The 19,277-nt window shown below is 43.3% G+C and overlaps 1 protein-coding gene and 1 long non-coding RNA gene across 10 annotated transcripts in view; one reads left to right on the top strand and one right to left on the bottom strand.

The window, feature by feature from the left end:
• The window catches only part of gmeb1 (glucocorticoid modulatory element binding protein 1), a 78,749-nt gene that overhangs the window by 34,246 nt on the left and 25,226 nt on the right, over window positions 1-19,277 (bottom strand). For all 9 annotated transcript variants that reach the window (XR_009786233.1, XR_009786236.1, XR_009786235.1 and 6 more), the window contains 3 exons: window positions 2,120-2,236; window positions 1,889-2,026; window positions 1,588-1,710 (listed from right to left, as the gene is read on the bottom strand). Coding sequence is in view for 5 of the 9 variants with exons in the window: in XM_061761135.1 (XP_061617119.1) it covers window positions 1,588-1,710; window positions 1,889-2,026; window positions 2,120-2,236 (378 nt within the window). In the remaining 4 variants the exon portion in view is untranslated. The remainder of the gene's footprint in view (window positions 1-1,587; window positions 1,711-1,888; window positions 2,027-2,119; window positions 2,237-19,277) is intronic.
• Window positions 1,658-8,407, top strand: LOC133471526 (uncharacterized). Its single transcript, XR_009786240.1, has 4 exons — window positions 1,658-1,798; window positions 1,903-2,040; window positions 3,723-4,429; window positions 6,255-8,407. It is a non-coding gene; the product is annotated as an uncharacterized LOC133471526 (long non-coding RNA).

The raw sequence follows: 19,277 nt of genomic DNA, 5'->3' as shown, positions 1-19,277 counted from the left end.
TGGCTGCAGTGCAACCTCTCAAGTTCAGGCGCTGCTGTGATCTGGAGGTAAAACTTCCAAAACATCTCTAAGAAGGCCTCGATTTGTCATTCAAGCAGGTGGAGCACACAGCGGCGTCTGGCGCTCCCCTCTGTCTTGGCATGTCATTCCAGCTGCTCCAGCTTGCTGTCTTGTGGAATTATCTCATCTGGCGTTGCCAGTCAGGTGGACCTACCCTTCTAACATGGTGCTCCTGATGTTCCTCAGCTTAGTGGGACACCAGCTGCGGTAACTGCAACCTCTGTAACTGCTTCTCCAAGCAAGGAGTCACTGCCTGCACTGGTCAAGGCCCTAGAGGAGAGTCTTGAGATTGCAGTTTCTAGCAAAGGTGCGAACCATTCGCTTAGTTGTTAATCGGAATGATAACAAACCCACCAATTAGTATTTTGTGCGCAAATTACACCTATTTGTGTCCATATATTAGCATTTTGTGTGCATGTCACAACTATATGATGGCCAAAATAAAATTCCCATGTCATGCTCTGTACATATTAGTAGATATATTATATAGAACAGTTTTTTGTTACCGTGAAACACAACTACGAAATTGTTTTTAGAAACCGGTGGACCTCACATTCTCCATCCACGGCATAGCATTGCTTCTCTGCCTTCAATTACTTTGTAATTATATAGATTTTGTTTTTTTACAGTGGAATGTTCGACACATTAATTAAGCACCTTCTGCAGGACAATAAATAAAATATCTCAACAATACATTCATGATCTTGACTGAATTTACCAAACCAAAGGAAAATGCAATAATGAAAATTGGACAACTTCTATTGCTTTGAAATACAATGACGTCAAATGATGACACAAGATGGAAAGGAAGTGAAAAAGAATTGAACCACTTTTTAAATAAAAATTAAGATTTCAAATCCTCAGAGTTTTAGTCAAATTGGACTACTTTCAGATTTCCTTAGTCCTCTGTCAAAGCAAACAAGTTCCCTTTGTGTTTTAAGCAAAATAAGACATTCATGGACTTCCGCTTTTGGAAAAGTGATCGACATTACTCCCTATTTTCTGACATGTTTGGAATGAAACACTAACCCAGTCATTCCAACAAGTCTGTGGTCTGCCCAATTTAAAATCCTAAGGCCCACCAAAACCTTAAATCAAAACTCTGATCAACATATGAGGCTGGAACCAATAATTTTGCCGTATTCTGCTTATTTTAGGATACTCATTTTTTTATTTTTCAATTATTCTGATGTTTCCTGAAAATGCATACAGATCCACCATTCTGCATGGCCATGCAGCTGAACAGGACAGGTAAATAAATAAATAAATAAATAATTACAGTTATTGTCTGCTTTCATATTGTCCTAAACGATATTTTTTTTGTTGTTGTTGCAGATTTACAGATGTTTTTGACAGGGGGTTGGGTCCAATTAGGAAAATGCATGTTAAGTCACAATGTGTTCAACTTTCTGTGTTCTGTGTTCTAAAAAGTATTTACGTGGTATACAGAAGGTCATTTCTTCATTTCAGCAAATAGTATGGTAATACCCTTGCAAACCCTTGTGTTTCAATGTGTGCAATACTCACTGCAAAGAATGCCAAGTATTTGCTCCTGGCTAGGATCAGTTTGCAGCCTTCTCTTGACCACCATCTTCTTGACAGAGTTGAGCAGTCCAAACACCTGGCCAAGGTTACTAAGCACTGCAACTTCTACCGGAGAGGAATTGTGATCAATTGGTCAGAGAGAAAGGATAAACAAGTTTAGCTTTTGCAACCACAGAACCATTGCTGATTCCAGGTGCTTCTTCTACCGATTCTCTGAGCTTTTGCCCTCAATATTAAATTTGGTCTGATTATCTTGTCTGGCAACAAGTAAAAATCTCTGTACCTGTGTTCTGCAAGACAACTGACTCCTTCAGCAAATGCAAGCTGTTCAGCAGATCCAGCAGCTCAGTACTGATTTTGGTCACGACTTCACCCAGCAAACCCACATCAGCAATTCCTTTCCAGAAGTTTAGCGTATCCTCTGGAGACATGCAGGTAATAGTACAGCACATTTGGTTTCTTTGAAATGCGTTAGGTATTTTGAAATGACTGATACACAGTGGATATTAGGTACCTGAGATGTCCTGAGATTCCTTGTTTACAGATTTTGCCGACCTTGAGCTCCAGTCCGCCTTTTCACTTGGTCTCTCTGTCTCTCCTACTGTCTTGCCATTACCAAATGACTCCTGAGCTGCAATAGTGACACAAGAGAACTTGTTCAAATTGTAATAAAAGTTAAAATTGACCCATTTGCCTATGTCAAGGCATAACTACAGCTAAACACCCCAATAACAAGAGTTTTCATGATTTGTGCTTTGGGGGGGGGTGCTGCCTGAGATTTTTTTGTGGGTTGATTTTCCAAACAGCTGTTCGACGTGTATGTGCCATGTGCGACAACTGTCAATTGCGCACCTCTGGCCGATCGTTAATGGGGGGCGGGGGAGTGGGGGGACCAGTGTGCCCCCCCCCACCAGGATGCTGCCCCAGGGAGCTGCCCATATCAGAAATCACCACTGCTTATGAGCACTTCGACAGTGGCCCGCAGGAAGACTAGCATCTCTCCAACAATGAGTTCCTCTTTGACATCTTCACAGCGGGACTCAATCAGTAACCCTCTGGTTCCAAAGTCCAAGTTCTTACCGTTGAGCTACTGACCACTTTTTGGGGATCATAAAATAGTGGTGGAGATTTTGAAATAATCTGGTTGCATTCCGCGACCCTAGTGAGGAGAAGCGGCTCAGAAAATGGATGGATGGATGGATGGATGGATGCATTCAGAGTGTACGTGCTGTGAGTCATTATTGGTACAGTGTCGTCAAGCCTCTATTTTACGGCCACACTGCTAACTAAATTGCAAGCAGACTTAGCATGTAATTTCTTTTAAATATGAACTGTTTCAATATTAATCTACAGTGGAACCTCAGGTTATGAACTTAATTTGTTCCATGACCCCGTTTGTAACCCGAACGTCCATTAAAATGAATGGAAATGCAATTACCGTAATTTCTCGTGTACAATGCGCACCCATGTATAATACACACCCCCAAAGTTGACCTCAAAATTCTGGAAAACCCTTCCTTCCTATAATGCATTTTTACAATGCATGATTTCGCTTCTACCCATATGATCAAAACGTGGAAATATTATCTATATTTTGTTAGTTTTTTCAAAGAATTCTGAAGTTAAGCACTTTAGTTTAAAACTTTATTTTTATTTACTTGCTCTCATTTTTAAATTCACAGACCTACTTGTATTGAGCAAATGAGAAAACACACAGTTGTCCTCATATGTTTGATTACCAAAGCAGATTTTGTAAGATTGTACAATTCTTTAAAGAAAACAAATAGGATCAGGCGAAACACATAAAATTTTATTTTAATGGGATTTAAATTAAACTGTCAAGCTTTTCAGAAAAGTAAAGACAGCTCCGCCCCTCTCCTCAGCGGAAGAAGATGGATGGATTAAACAAAACATAACCATAAAGAAATTAATGATTAATGATATCAAAACAAAACAATACTTTCACAAATTCTGCCTGGTTATGTAAACTTATGAGCACAACTGTAGATACAGTGGGTATGGAAAGTATTCAGACACCCTTAAATATTTAACTTTTTTATATTGCAGCCATTTGCTAAAATGCTTTAAGTTAATTTTTGTCCTCAATGTACACACAGGACACAGCAGGTGAGGCTGGGGTAGGCCACCTCAACCACACGCAGCATCAGCACTGGGGCGCCCCAAGGTTGTGTCCTCTCTCCGCTGCTCTTCTCTCTCTACACGAACGACTGCACCTCAACACACCCGGCTGTCAAACTCCTGAAGTTTGCAGATGACACACTGTCATCGGCCTCATGAAGGACGGTGACAAGTCTGCATATCGACATGAAGTGGAGCGGCTGGAGCTGTGGTGCGGCCGACACAACCTGGAACAGAACACGCTCAAGACTGTAGAGATGATCGTGGACTTCAGGAGGCATACTTCGCCACAGCTGCCCCTCACGCTGTCCAACTGCCTTGTGTCAACCGTCGAGACCTTCAAGTTCCTGGAAATTACAGTCTCTCAGGACCTGAAGTGGGCGATCAACATCAACTCCGCCCTCAAAAAGGCCCAGCAGAGGATGTGCTTCCTGCGGCACATCCGCAGTTCTACACAGCGGTCATCGAATCAGTCCTGTGTTCTTCCATCACAGTCTGGTTTGGTGCTGCTACAAAAAAGGACAAACTCCGACTGCAACGGACAATCAAAACCTCTGCAAAATTGTCGGTACCCCCCTACCCAGCCTTGAGGGCTTGCACGCTGCCAGAACTAAGACAAGAGCGTGCAAAATCCTCTTGGACCCGCCACCTCCTGGTCACCAGCTCTTCCAGCTCCTTCCCTCAGGTAGGCGCTACCGCTCAATGCAAACTAGAACTAGCAGACATTCAAACAGCTTCTTCCTTCTTGCCATCAACTTCTTAAACAGCTAACCTACAATTCCATTGCAACATGCTGCCAATTTTGTTTGTCTTGAGTTTCTTTTCACAGTTCTGTCGGGCCAATTATACATTACTCGTGCACTCACTGTAGTAGTCTCGCCACGCTGCACGAATTGCATATCTGTTGTTGACCAATACTGGCCACTCATGCCAGAGTAGCATCTGCACCACTTGCACACTGACTGAGGAGTATCTGCAACATTTGCACAATCAACATTGTCCCAGATTATCGCGTGACTAGTCACTTTAAACTGCATACACTCCTTGAAGTCTCAGCGCCCTTTGCACAATGGTCATTGCACCGGACTATTGCTATATTAGTCATTCAAACTGCTCTAAGTGCTAGAGGACTCTGCCTCTTTTTGCACAATTGTCAAAAAAAATAAAATAAAATAAAATAAAATAAAATAAAAACTATTGTACTGGGATTACAAGATAACTAGCAACCCTTTATTGCTCAGTGACTGTTTTTCTCAATCTTTATGTCTCAAGAGTGTCTGTTGTCATACTAGAGCGGCTCCAACTACCGGAGGCAAATTACGTCTGTGTTTTTTGGACATACTTGGCCAAATAAAGATGATTCTGATTCTGATATGCAATCATATGTACCCCTGTCATATTGGAATGAAAGTGTAGGCTACATCTTTCCATAACCTCTAGGTGGTGGTGGCATATTAGAATGAAAGTGTACACCTTCTTCATAACCTCTAGGTGGTGGTGGCATATTGAATTGAAAGTGTACAGCTTTTTCATAACCTCTAGATGGCAGCATACATTTATAAAATGGAAAAGTTTTAGTTTTTTTCCATTTCCCCCTATACTTATGTATAATGTGCACTATTGACTTCTGACAATTTTGATTGCTTCGCTCACATTACCAGCGAGCGCTTTCTAATTTTGTTTTTGCCAGCTATCATCGGGCAGGAGGCGGGGTACACCCTGAACTGGTTGCCAGCCAATCACAGAGCACATACAAACAACCAACCATTCACACTCACATTAACACCTACGGGCAATTTAGAGTTGTCAATTAACCTACCACGCATGTTTTTGGGATGTGGGACGTTCCATAATATTATCAAAAGGTTCAGAGAGTCTGGAGAAATCACTGCATGTAAGCGGCAAGGCCGAAAACCAACTTTGAATGCCCGTGACATTCGATCCCTCAGGCGGTACTGCATCAAACACTGACATCAATGTGTAAAGGATATCACCGCATGGGCTCAGGAAAACTTCAGAAAACCAATGTCAGTAAATACAGTTCGGCGCTACATCCGTAATTGCAACTTGAAACTCTACTATGCAAAGCAAAAGCCATTTATCAACAACACCCAGAAACTCCGCTGGCTTCTCTGGGCCCGAGGTCATCTAAGTTGCACTGATGCAAAATGGAAAACTGTTTTGTGGGCCAACGAGTCCACATTTCAAATTGTTTTTGGAAATTGTGGACGTCGTGTCCTCCGGGCCAAAGAGGAAAATTAACATACAATGTAATAAATGTTGCCCACTCGAAATCCATTGTAGCCTGGTCATCCTGAAAGGGGATCCCTCCAACTATGGTGCCTTCTCAGGTTTCTTATTCTTCCCAAATTTGAGTTTTTACTTGCCCTACTGGGGGGTTTAGACCAGGGGATGTCAATGGCAGACCACTTAATACAAAAGCTGGGCATGTTAAAAGTCAAATTACAATCTGTTCCAGACTAATTTATCTTCTATGTTCCTTCCATTAGAAACAGGCAAAGGCTACAATACAATACCAAGCAGTTCATTCCAGTTCATATAGTTACCATGGTGGAGGACCAGAGGAGAAAGCATAGAAGTCCTGCTCACACCAAATGAGCAACATGGATACACAGCACCGCAGGAAGATCACAACTTCATCTGACCAACAGACGACTTGCCAACAATCCTCAAAAGTAGGCATGTTCGTCACTTTTTTTCCAGACGGATACCAGTACGAGTTTTCAATATTTTTTGAAGAGTTGATGAATGAAGAAAATGAGAGAGAAGGAATAGTAGAAAAGACAAGTGTGGTGGACCAGGAAGTAAGGGGGAAGTTAAAAAGGCACTAAAGAGGATGAAAAATGGAAAGGCAGTTGGTTTTGACCACCTTGTTCAACAGAATTCTAGCAGGTGAGAAGATGCCTGAGGAATGGAGGAAAAGTGTGCTGGTGCCCATTTTTAAGAATAAGGAGCTGTGGGTACTACAGAGGAATAAAGGTAATGAGCCACACAATGAAGTTATGGGAAAGAGTGGTGGAGGCTAGACTCAGGACAGAAGTGAGTATTTGTGAGATGAGGTTATATTCGAGTCCTCGTGGACCATGATATTTGCAGATGACATTGTGATCTGCAGGGAGAAGGTGGAGGAACAGTTAGAAAGGCATCCACTGGAAAGGAGAGGAATGGAGATTAGCCGAAGTAAGACAGTATATGTGCATGAATGAGAGGTGGCGGTGGAAAAGTGAGGCTCCAGGGAGAAGAGATAGCGAGCGTTGAGGACTTTAAATACTTGGGGTCTCCAGTCTAGAGCAATGGTGAGTGTGGTAAGGAAGTGAAGCGAGTCCAAGCAGGTTGGAACCGGTGGAGGAAGGTGTCAGGTGTGTTACGTGACAGAAGAGTCTCTGCTAGGATGGACAGTGGTGAGGCCAGCCATGATGTACGGATTAGAGACAGTGGCACTGAAGAGAGAACAGGAAGCAGAGAGGGTGGTGGCGGAAATGAAGACGTTGCGGTTCTCTCTAGGAGTGACCAGGTTGGATTGGATAGGATCAGAAATGAGCTCATAAGAGGGACGGCAAACGTTAGATGTTTTGGAGACAAAGTTAGAGAGAGCAGACTTCGATGGTTTGGACACGTCCAGAAGAGAGATAGTGAGTACATTGGTAGAACGGTGAGTAGGATGGAGCTGCCAAGCAAGAGAACTCAAGGAAGACCAAAGAGAAGGTTGATAGATGTGGTGAGGGAAGATATGAGGGCAGTTGGTGTTTTGGTGTTGTAGAGAAAGAGGCAGAAGATAGGCTTACATGCAAAAGGATGAAGGACTCTGATGACCCCTAACGGGACAAGCCGAAAGGACCAAGACCAATACGAGTACTCAAACTTCAGTACTCACCGATACAGAGTACCCATACCACTGGTACTTTTGATACATAAAATTTAAATTAATACATTGACAATTAATTGTAAACAAATACTTTTCTTTCTTCCTGACACGTTATTATTCGCTAATGAGTCTAATCACTGCACTATAGTGCCAACTACTGGTGAGGAGGACTTATTCCATGTCAGTTTTTTATTTTACCTTAAGTATCGGTGGGTGGTATCAGCAGCCTTCATGTGTACCTGATACCTAGAAATAAGGCCAGTATCGACCCGATACCTGGTATCGGTACTCGCCCATCCCTACTCAAAAGGAACAAACTCTTCACCACATGCTCTGCTGCATCCGTTATGAGATTGGAATGCTGAGCGAGTAGCGAAGGTCCAGTGGAGGTGACTACCAATTGGGTGCAACGGAACATGGAACAACCATGGATTTAAAATATATATCCACAACAAACAAATCACATGGGCCATAATGCAAATCCTTTAAAGCCCAACAATTGACCAGTCTTATTCTTTCTGCAGCAATGTTTACATACTCATCCACTATGATAACGCGGCTTAACTTTATGTCAATTTCTGAGTTTGATGTATGTGTAACCAATGTAACCATCCAAGAGTAAGTGATTAAAGAATAACCAAAAGGAAGGCGTGTAATGGAAAATTGTATCGTATAACTTGTACCTTTAATAGCGAATCGCAACACCTGGGACTGAATAGATTATTCAAGTGTGACTCCAGTTTGTCTGATCAAGAACAATAGTGTTAATTTTTACAGCCTTAGTCTAAACCATTTACATGTAGGATGGTATAAAAAATAAAAATCATTTGAAAAAATCTTTGAAACCCCCTCTTGGCCAGACCGTCGAGATGTTGCATGTCTCCATGTCTAATTGTCTGGCCATTTTGCAAAGATAATAAACTGCGCAAGTTACTTTGTCTATGTGTGTTTGTTTCATGTATTCTCTGTCAAAACAAGTAGTTTTTTACAACACCACAACCAATACAGACCTACAGTTAAGATAATACACAGAACATATCACTCAGTACAAAATGGGACTGGCAAACAGACATCTACTCACAATAGATACAAAGGATGATTACTTCCATGCACTCTTGACCTGCCAACCTCTCACATTCACACCGATTTTATCGGCCTTATCGGTATCGGCCGATAATTAGCATTTTATGCTGATCGGCTTTAATGTCATAATTCGCCGATCCGATCAATGACCTCATTGATTGGCTCCGCAAAAGGCATTTACTCCACGTCGCCATCGTGCACAGTATATTTGAATCCAAAAGCTAGTTTATTTTTAGCCTTGTGGCGTGTCTTTTGGCGTCGTCCTGTAAATATATGATGGACAATTAAGTTATTTAAAAAAATATATATAGATTTTTTTTTTAAAACATGTCGGCTGTGTGGAACAGAAAACACGTCTGAGACAGACAACATGCAATGCCGGCTCAGACTACAAGACAAATTTGCTCTTTCAAGATTGCAGACTACTGCAATAAAATCTTGTATTCCGATACCACCACATCTCGTTTTTTACGATCATTGGGCTTTATCGTGTCAACTCAAATGCGACCGGATACACTCGTTACCGTGGCGACCACTACAAGAGTGGATCGCGCCGACTATCGGTGCTCAGGAGAGGAGCGGCCACTCCGTCCAGATTCAGCATTTTGCCAGAATGTCATTGTTGGGAAATCTTGTGTGGTTGCTCGAAGGAGCATGATAGAGATGATAATGATGGTGCAAGGCTCTGCGCAGACTAATAGCTGGAGAGTCGTTAGTGTGCCACGTTCATACCACTGTACAGCTCAGCGTAATTATCTCTGATGGAGGGATACATAGAGGACGTTCGTTTAAGGCTTGCTTGAGGTATGTTCACGTACTTTTAATACGATACGGCTCACAAGCAGGCAATAAAATGTTATGGAGCCTAGCAAGCGAGCAGTAGCACGAAAGGTTGGACGTAAACATGCCGCCGTTCAGTCGAATCATGCTCTAACGTTTCGGTGTGGGTGAAGTAATTTAATTAAAAATAAAGTAATTTAATTACAGTAAGTTAGCAACCATTATTTCTGTCATGTCATGTTGGTTTGACCTGACTGATTAGAATACACGATCTGACGAGAGCAGTGATTTCCAACCTTTATGGAGCCAAGGCACATATTTTACAATCGAAAAATCTCACGGGACACCAAGAAACAAAAATGTCACAAAAAGTGGATACATTAATTACTGTATGTACTTCCTGCCATCGAATAGAAGACCATTCATTTGTTCTGTCTGTCACTATGCCTCACTGGCATAAATAGAGGAACAAAGATACATTATTTATTGGAAATACTATTTTTTTGCGCAATTAAGTACACAAGTATATACAGTAAATGAACAGGTCATAAGACACAAGATAAGATAATAAGATAATAATAATAATAATAATAATAAGACACATTCCTCCATCTTGTGATCGGATCGGTGATCGGTTATCGTTTTTTTTAAACTCGCTGATCGGTGATCAGCCCCAAAAATCCTGATCGTGTAAAGCCTAATTCACACCTACGGGCAATTTAGTCTTCAATCAATTACCATGCATGTTTTTGGGATGTGGGAGGAAAGCGGAGTACCTGGAGAAAACCCATGCAGGCATGGAGAGAACATGCAAACTCCACACAGGCGAAGCTGGATTTGAACCCGGATCCTCAGACGTGCGAGGCAGACATGCTCACTAGTAGTCCACCATGCCGCTACATATCAATAATAATAACTAATAAACTGACCCAGAAGTGATGTTTTGGAACAGAATTTGCAACTGAATGCTGAATTTCCAAGTGAATGTTGACTTTGCAGCTGAATGTTGAAATACCAGCTGAATATGATGAATATTTGACACGGAACACAGATTAATAGTGTGTGATTGCATGCACACACCCACCCTCGGGGACACCGACACTGGTAAACTACTGCAGAAATCCAGTGGACTCATTAAGGACCCCTCCCCTCCCACTTTTCTCCTCCTTTCCGTCAGGATAACACCTCAAACCACAAGGCTCAAAAACAGCTGATGAAATGCATCTGTCCGCCCACCCCGCAAGGGAAGAACGAATGACTACACCCCCCTTTACACATAAGTGGAATATAATGAACAAGATCTGTGCGATATTGTCTGATCAAAATTCTGTGCAATAATTGCACTACTGCCATATCAATGTGGACATTCTCCGAAATGTGAATAACTGTTCTTTACATACTATAAATGTGTCTTTTTGATAATAGCGTACTTATAATTTTACATCAAGACGGCAAATTATGAGAAGCCTAACTGATTTTCATTGTTCCTATCACAATGACAATAAAGTTATGTTCTATTATATTGTAATCTATTCTACACTGAATAAGTTGGTCAAAAAAAACTTTGAAAAAATGGTGTTGGTCAGTCAAGTTTAAAATCTGATGGCACAGATATACTTCATAGGCACGGGTCAAACAATGAATCGGTTTGGAATACAACCCCAATTCCAATGAAGTTGGGACGTTGTGTTAAACATAAATGAAAACAGAATGATGATTTGCAAATCATGTTCAACCTATATTTAATTAAATACCCTACAAATACAAGATATTTAATGTTCAAACTGATAAACTTGATTGTTTTGAGCAAATAATCATTAACTTTGAATTTTATGGCTGCAACACGTTCCAAAAAAGCTGGGACAGGTGGCAAAAAAGACTGAGAAAGTTGAGGAATGCTCATCAAACACCTGTTTGGAACATCCCACAGGTGAACAGGCTCATTGGGAACAGGTGGGTGCCATGATTGGGTAGAAAAGGAGCTTCCCTGAATGGCTCAGTCATTCACAAGCAAAGATGGGGTGAGGTTCACCTCTTTGTGAACAAGTGCGTGAGAAAATCGTTGAACAGTTTAAGGACAATGTTCCTCAATGTACAATTGCAAGGAATTTAGGGATTTCATCATCTACGGTCCATAATACCATCAAAAGGTTCAGAGAGTCTGGAGAAATCACTGCATGTAAGCGGCAAGGCCGAAAACCAGCATTGAATGCCCGTGACCTTCGATCCCTCAGGCGGCACTGCATCAAAAACCGTCATCAATGTGTAAAGGATATCACCACATGGGCTCAGGAACACTTCAGAAAACCAATGTCCGTAAATACAGTTCGGCGCTACATCCGTAAGTGCAACTTGAAACTCCATTGTGCAAAGCAAAAGCCATTTATCAACAACACCCAGAAACGCTGCCGGTTTCTCTGGGCCCGAGCTTATGGACACAAAGTTCAAAAGCCAGCATCTGTGATGGTGTGGGGCTGTGTTAGTGCCAAAGGCATTGGTAACTTACACATCTGTGAAGGCACCATTAATGCTGAAAGGTACATACAGGTTTTGGAGAAACATATGCTTGCTTATTTCAGCAAGACAATGCCAAACCACATTCTGCATGTGTTACAACAGCGTGGCTTCGTAGTAAAAGAGTGCGGGTACTAGACTGGCCTGCCTGCAGTCCAGACCTGTCTCCCATTGAAAATGTGTGGCGCATTATGAAGCTTAAAATACAACAACGGAGACCCCGGACTGTTGAACAGCTGAAGCTGTACATCAAGCAAGAATGGGAAAGAATTCCAACTACAAAGCTTCAACAGTTAGTGTCCTCAGTTCCCAAACGTTTATTGAATGTTGTTGAAAGAAAAGGTGATGTAACAAAGTGGTAAATATGACCCTGTCCCAGCTTTTTTGGAACTTGTTGCAGCCATAAAATTGTAAGTTAATAATTATTTGCTTAAAAACAATCAAGTTTATCAGTTTTAACATTAAATATCCTGTCTTTGTAGTGTATTCAATTAAATATGGGACAACGTTCCAACTTCATTGGAATTGGCGATAGAAGGATACGCGGATTCACACCGAAAGGCAGGAGGCCCCCCTTTTGGAGGGAGGGAGCCCGCAGGAACAGATGAACGGCTGATCAGGTCTTTTATTCTCTCCGTCAGTGCTCTCTTCTCTCATTCCTCTTGAATCGTTCCTGCAATGCTCTTGGTCCCTGTGCTGATTTCTGGTCCTTGCTGTCACGCTGACTCGAATGCAGCCCTTTGCACAACCCAGTGCAAACTGTAGGCCGGTCCCAAGGCCGGACAAATGCAGAAGGTTGTGTCGGGAAGGGGATCCGGCAAAAAACTTTGACAAACAAATATGAGCGCTCATCGAAAGAATTCCATACCCGATCGGTCGTGGCCCGGGTGAACAACGGCCGCGCCCTGCACCGTTAACCTGCAGGGTGCCGGTGGAAATTCAGCTACTATGAGTCGAAGACAAAGGAGAGGTGGAAAGCGAGTTCTTAGGCAGAAAAAGAAGAGGAAAACACAGAGCCTTGAATTGAATGTGGGGACTATGACAGGAAAATTTCGGGAGTTGGTTGACATGATGACCAGGAGAAAGGTTGATATATTGTGTGTCCAGGAGACCAGGTGGAAAGGCAGTAAGGCTAGAAGTTTAGGGCCAGGGTTTAAATTATTTTACCATGGTGTAGATGGGAAGAGAAATGGAGTAGGAGTTATTTCAAAGGAAGAATTAGCTAAGAATGTCTTGGAGGTTAAAAGAGTATCAGATCGAAGTGATGAGGCTGAAACTTGAAATTGTGGGTGTTATGTATAATGTGATTAGCAGCTATGACCCACAGGTAGGATGTGACCTAGAGGTGAAAGAGAAATTCTGGAAGGAGGTAGACAAAGTAGTTCTGAACATCCCAGACAGAGAGAGAGTCGTGATTGGTGCAGATTGTAATGGACATGTTGGTTAAAGAAACAGGGGTGATGAAGAAGTAATGGGTAACACGGCATTCAGGAAAGGAACTTGGAGGGACAGATGGTGGTAGACTTTGAAAAAAGGATGGAAACGGCTGTAGTGAACACTTTTTGCAGAAGAGGCAGGAACATAGGGTGACCTACAAGAGTGGGAGGTAGAAGCACGCAGGTGGATTACATCTTGTGCAGACGATGTAATCTGTAGCAGGTTACTGACTGTAAGGTAGTGGTAGGGGAGAGTGTGGCTAGACAGCATAGGATGGTGGTGTGTAAGATGACTCTGGTGGTGGGGAGGAAGCTTAGGAAGACAAAGGCAGAGCAGAGAACCATGTGGTGAAAACTTAGCGAGGTAGACTGTTGTGCGGCTTTTCGGGAAGAGGTGATACAGGCTCTCGGTGGACAGGAGGAGCTTCCAGAAGACTGGACCACTACAGCCAAGGTGATCAGAGAGACAGGCAGGAGAGTACTTGGTGTATCTTCTGTTAGGAAAGGAGAGAAGGAGACTTGGTGGTGGAACCTCACAGTACAGGAAATCATACAAGGAAAGAGGTTAGCTAGGAAGAAGCGGGACACTGAGAGGACCGAGGAGAGGCAAAAGGAATACATTGAGATGCGACGTATGGCAAAGGTAGAGGTGGCAAAGGCAAAACATGAGGCATATGATGACATGTATGGCAGGTTGGACACTAAAGAAGGAGAAAAGGATCTATACAGGCTGGCCAGACAGAGGGATAGAGATGGGAAGGATGTGCAGCAGGTTAGGGTGATTAAGGATAGAGATGGAAATGTGTTGAGTGGTGCGAGTAGTGTGCTAGACAGATGGAATGAATACTTTGAAGAGTTGATGAATGAGGAAAATGAGAGAGAAGGAAGAGTACAAGAGACAAGTGTGGTGGACCAGGAAGTGGTAATGATTTGTAAGGGGGAAGTTAGAAAGCATTAAAAAGGATGAAAAATGGAAAGGCAGTTGGTCCTGATGACATTCCTGTGGAGGTATGGAAGCATCTAGGAGAGGTGGCTGTGGAGTTTTTTAGCAGCTTGTTCAACAGAATTCTAGCAGGTGTAGCGTATATGCTCCCCGCAAACGGAGGTGACACAGTGGCTCCCCCAGGTTTCATAAACTGCAGCCTTCGAAGCCGCCCTGCTGTGAGACTGCCCCAAGGAAAACGCCTCGTGGGCCCTAAACTAATTAACATCGACCCTCGAAGACTGAACTCCCAAGCATCAAAAGCCAGATGTTTCCACCGAACCACCTGTCTGTGAATAGGAACAATTGCTGGGACAAGGCAACACCCGCCGGTATCGAGAGGAACTGCAGGAGAACCAGGCGGACTCTCATTTAATGTTTAACCAAGGTTAAATGTCTGTTTTGACATTTCACAAACGCTGCAGAAATTTGCCAAATGTATGCCTTGATGTCTGTGTCAGTGTGTCAACTTTACAAATGCAATCGTGAGATTTTGAGAATTGTTTGTCTTGAATTGACTCCCAGCAGCATGAAATGTGATTTGAATCATAAGCAGTTGAGTTGCCAAAACTAAATTATAAACACTCCATGTGTTTGACCTGTGAGTAAAGAGAGTACCAAGTTGAGGTTATTTTATATTAATATATGATTCTAAGAGGTGGAAAGCGGGTTCTTCGGCAGAAAGAGAAGAGGAAAACACAGAGCCTAGAACTGAATGTGGGGACTTTGAATGTTGGGACTATGACAGGAAAATCTCAGGAGTTGGTTGACATGATGATTAGGAGAAAGGTTGATATATTGTGTGTCCAGGAGACCAGGTGGAAAGGCAGTAAGGCTAGAAGTTTAGGGGCAGGGTTTAAATTATTTTACCATGGTGTAGATGGGAAGAGAAATGGAGTCGGGGTTATTTTAAAAGAAGAGTTGGCTAAGAGAGGTGAAAAGAGTATCAGATCGAGTGATGAGGCTGAAATTTGAAATTGAGGGTGTTATGTGTAATGTGATTAGTGGCTATGCCCCACAGGTAGGATGTGACCTAGAGGTGAAAGAGAAATTCTGGAAGGAGCTAGATGATGTAGTTCTGAGCATCCCAGACAGAGAGAGAGTCGTAATTGGTGCAGATTGTAATGGACATGTTGGTGAAGGTAATAAGGGTGATGAAGAAGTGCTGGGTAAGTACGGCATCCAGGAAAGGAACTTGGAGGGACAGATGGTGGTAGACTTTGCAACAAGGATGCAAATGGCTGTAGTGAACACTTTTTTCCAGAAGAGGCACGAACATAGGGTGACCTACAAGAGTGGAGGTAGAAGCACACAGGTGGATTACATCTTGTGCAGACGATGTAATCTGAAGGAGGTTACCAACTGTAAGGTAGTGGTAGGGGAGAGTGTGGCTAGACAGCATACGATGGTGGTGTGTAAGATGACTCTGGTGGTGGGGAGGAAAATTAGGAAGACAAAGGCAGAGAAGAGAACCATGTGGTGGAAGCTGAGACAGGACGAGTGTTGTGCAGCTTTTCGGGAAGAGGTGATACAGGCTCTCGGTGGACGGGAAGAGCTTCCAGAAGACTGGACCCCTGCAGCCAAGGTGATCAGAGAAGCAGGCAGGAGAGTACTTGGTGTATCTTCTGGCAGGAAAGGAGAGAAGGAGACTTGGTGGTGGAACCTCACAGTACAGGAAATCATACAAGGAGAATGGTTAGCTAAGAAGAAGTGGGACACTGAGAGGACCGAGGAGAGGCAAAAGGAATACATTGAGATGCGACACAGGGCAAAGGTAGAGGTGGCAAAGGCAAAACATGAGGCATATGATGACATGTATGGCAGGTTGGACACTAAAGAAGGGGAAAAGGATCTATACAGGCTGGCCAGACAGAGGGATAAAGATGGGAAGGATGTGCAGCAGGTTAGGGTGATTAAGGATAGAGATGGAAATATGTTGACTGGTGCCAGCAGTGTGCTAGGTAGATGGAAAGAATACTTCGAGGAGTTGGTGAATGAGGAAAATGATAGAGAAGGGAGAGTAGAAGAGGCAAGTGTGGTGGACCAGGAAGTGGCAATGATTAGTAAGGGGGAAGTTAGAAAGGCATTAAAGAGAATGAAAAATGGAAAGGCAGTTGGTCCTGATGACATTCCTGTGGAGGTATGGAAGCATCTAGGAGAGGTGGCTGTGGAGTTTTTGACCAGCTTGTTCAATAGAATTCTAGTGCGTGAGAAGATGCCTGAGGAATGGAGGAAAAGTGTACTGGTGCCCATTTTTAAGAACAAAGGTGATGTGCAGAGCTGTGGCAACTATAGAGGAATAAAGTTGATGAGCCACACAATGAAGTTATGGGAAAGAGTAGTGGAGGCTAGACTCAGGACAGAAGTGAGTATTTGCGAGCAACAGTATGGTTTCATGCCTAGAAAGAGTACCACAGATGCATTATTTGCCTTGAGGATGTTGATGGAAAAGTACAGAGAAGGTCAGAAGGAGCTACATTGTGTCTTTGTAGATCTAGAGAAAGCCTATGACAGAGTACCCAGAGAGGAACTGTGGTACTGCATGTGGACGTCTGGAGTGGCAGAGAAGTATGTTAGAATAATACAGGACATGTACGAGGGCAGCAGAACAGCGGTGAGGTGTGCTGTCGGTGTGACAGAAGAATTTAAGGTGGACGTGGGACTGCATCAGGGATCAGCCCTGAGCCCCTTCCTTTTTGCAGTGGTGATGGATAGGCTGACAGATGAGGTTAGACTGGAATCCCCGTGGACCATGATGTTTGCAGATGACATTGTGTTCTGCAGTGAAAGCAGGGAGCAGCTGGAGGAACAGTTAGAAAGATGGAGGCATGCACTGGAAAGAAGAGGAATGAAGATTAGCCGAAGTAAAACAGAATATATGTGCATGAATGAGAGGGGTGGTGGGGGAAGAATGAGGCTACAGGGAGAAGAGATGGCAAGGGTAGAGGACTTTAAATACTTGGGGTCAACCGTCCAGAGCAATAGTGAGTGTGGTCAGGAAGTGAAGAAACGGGTCCAAGCAGGTTGGAACGGGTGGAGGAAGGTGTCAGGTGTGTTATGTGACAGAAGAGTCTCTGCTAGGATGAAGGGCAAAGTTTATAAAACGGTGGTGAGGCCAGCCATGATGTACGGATTAGAGACAGTGGCACTGAAGATAAAACAGGAAGCAGAGCAGGAGATGGCGGAAATGAAGATGTTGAGGTTCGCTCTCGGAGTGACCAGGTTGGATAAAATTAGAAATGAGCTCATCAGAGGGACAGCCAAGGTTCGATGTTTTGGAGACAAAGTTAGAGAGAGCAGACTTCAATGGTTTGGACACGTCCAGAGAAGAGAGAGTGAGTATATTGGTAGAAGGATGATGAGATTGGAGCGGACAGGCAAGAGAGCTAGAGGAAGACCAAAGAGAAGGTTGATGGATGTCGTGAGGGAAGACATGATGGCAGTTGGTGTTCGAGAGGAGGATGCAGGAGATAGGCTCTCATGAGAAAGGATGACGCGCTGTGGCGACCCCTAACGGGACAAGCCGAAAGGAAAAGAAGAGCATATGATTCTAAACCCATTTTATCAAATTTGTCGACAAGATTCAAGCCGATGGGTGTGGTCTTCTCCGTTCCTCTTCGACACGCCCCTGGGGTACTTAACCCTGGCGCTTGTGTGTTTTGCTCTCTCGTATTTTTTTCCTCTCCTCTTGTTTTGGTGGCAGCTCGCCTGGCGGGCTGGCCATGGCCCACCCCTTCCCCTTTTGCCCTCTCTTTATTCGGGCACACGGCTCGGTAACCCCCGGGCCTTGGAGATGGAGATCTGGCTCCCTCGCTTCTGTGGATCTCCGCTGCTTAGCCTCCCGAACAGTTGCCTGTTCGGCTACCAGCCTAGCGTGAGTCCTCCGGACTTGCGAGCGGATCCCGGGAAGCAGGTGGGGAGCGAGACGGTCCTACTCTCCCAAGAAGGCGTGACGCATAACAATTTTTTGTCTTTTTCTACATCTTTTGCTTCTGCAACCAAATCTGTCGCCTTGCTTCCTGAGCCACTTCCAGAGAGAGACTACCACCCACCGGCTTGAAATTACACTTGTGAGTAGACACGGCAAAGGTTTTGCCAGACTGTACAATATTATTGCCTAATAATTTCGGGGAAATGACTAGCTTCAGAAAAAATCTCAACTTTGTTCTCTCTCTCTCTCTCTCCCATCCGCACTGGACGCAGCAAACGGTCACGTTTCCAACTTTAGTCCAACACACGATGCTCTATTTCCCTTTTCGTTCACCTACTTTGCAACTTTTTATGATTATTAGTATTATTTTTTTTCGTTAGTTAGACCCCTTTGTGTGTTTCCCTCTAGATCCCTTGTAGATGTCATTAAATATACCATAAAATTCCACTCTCGGTTGTGTTTTGTGTGTTCTGAGTTTAAGTAAGCCTCTGTCATCTAGAACTCAATATTTCATACAGTGTAGCAACCTTCAGATTAGGAGACTGATAAAAAGGTTAGTCGTCACTTTCCCTATATTTAATACCTATAAAAAGTGACGTGGTGCCCTTTTACGAGACATATTAGTTTGATTTTAACATTTAAACTTACAATGAGTAACGCAAGCATCGCTTCCGGCTTACTCTTTTCTCCTAAATTAATTACATTTTTATTTGACAAATATACGCTACACGGATGAAAAGATGCCTGAGGAATGGAGGAAAAGTTTGCTGGTGCCAATTTTTAAGAACAAGGGTGATGTGCAAAGCTGTTAGAACTATAGAGGAATAAAGTTGATGAGCCACACCATGAAGTTATGGGAAAGAGTAGTGGAGGCTAGACTCAGTACAGAAGTGAGTATTTGCGAGCAACAGTGTGGTTTCA

The sequence above is a fragment of the Phyllopteryx taeniolatus genome, chromosome 21, assembly GCF_024500385.1.
Source record: "Phyllopteryx taeniolatus isolate TA_2022b chromosome 21, UOR_Ptae_1.2, whole genome shotgun sequence".
Taxonomy (NCBI): Eukaryota; Metazoa; Chordata; class Actinopteri; order Syngnathiformes; family Syngnathidae; genus Phyllopteryx; species Phyllopteryx taeniolatus.
Note: the sequence above shows the minus strand (reverse complement) of the source record. Positions and strands in the feature narration are given on the sequence as shown.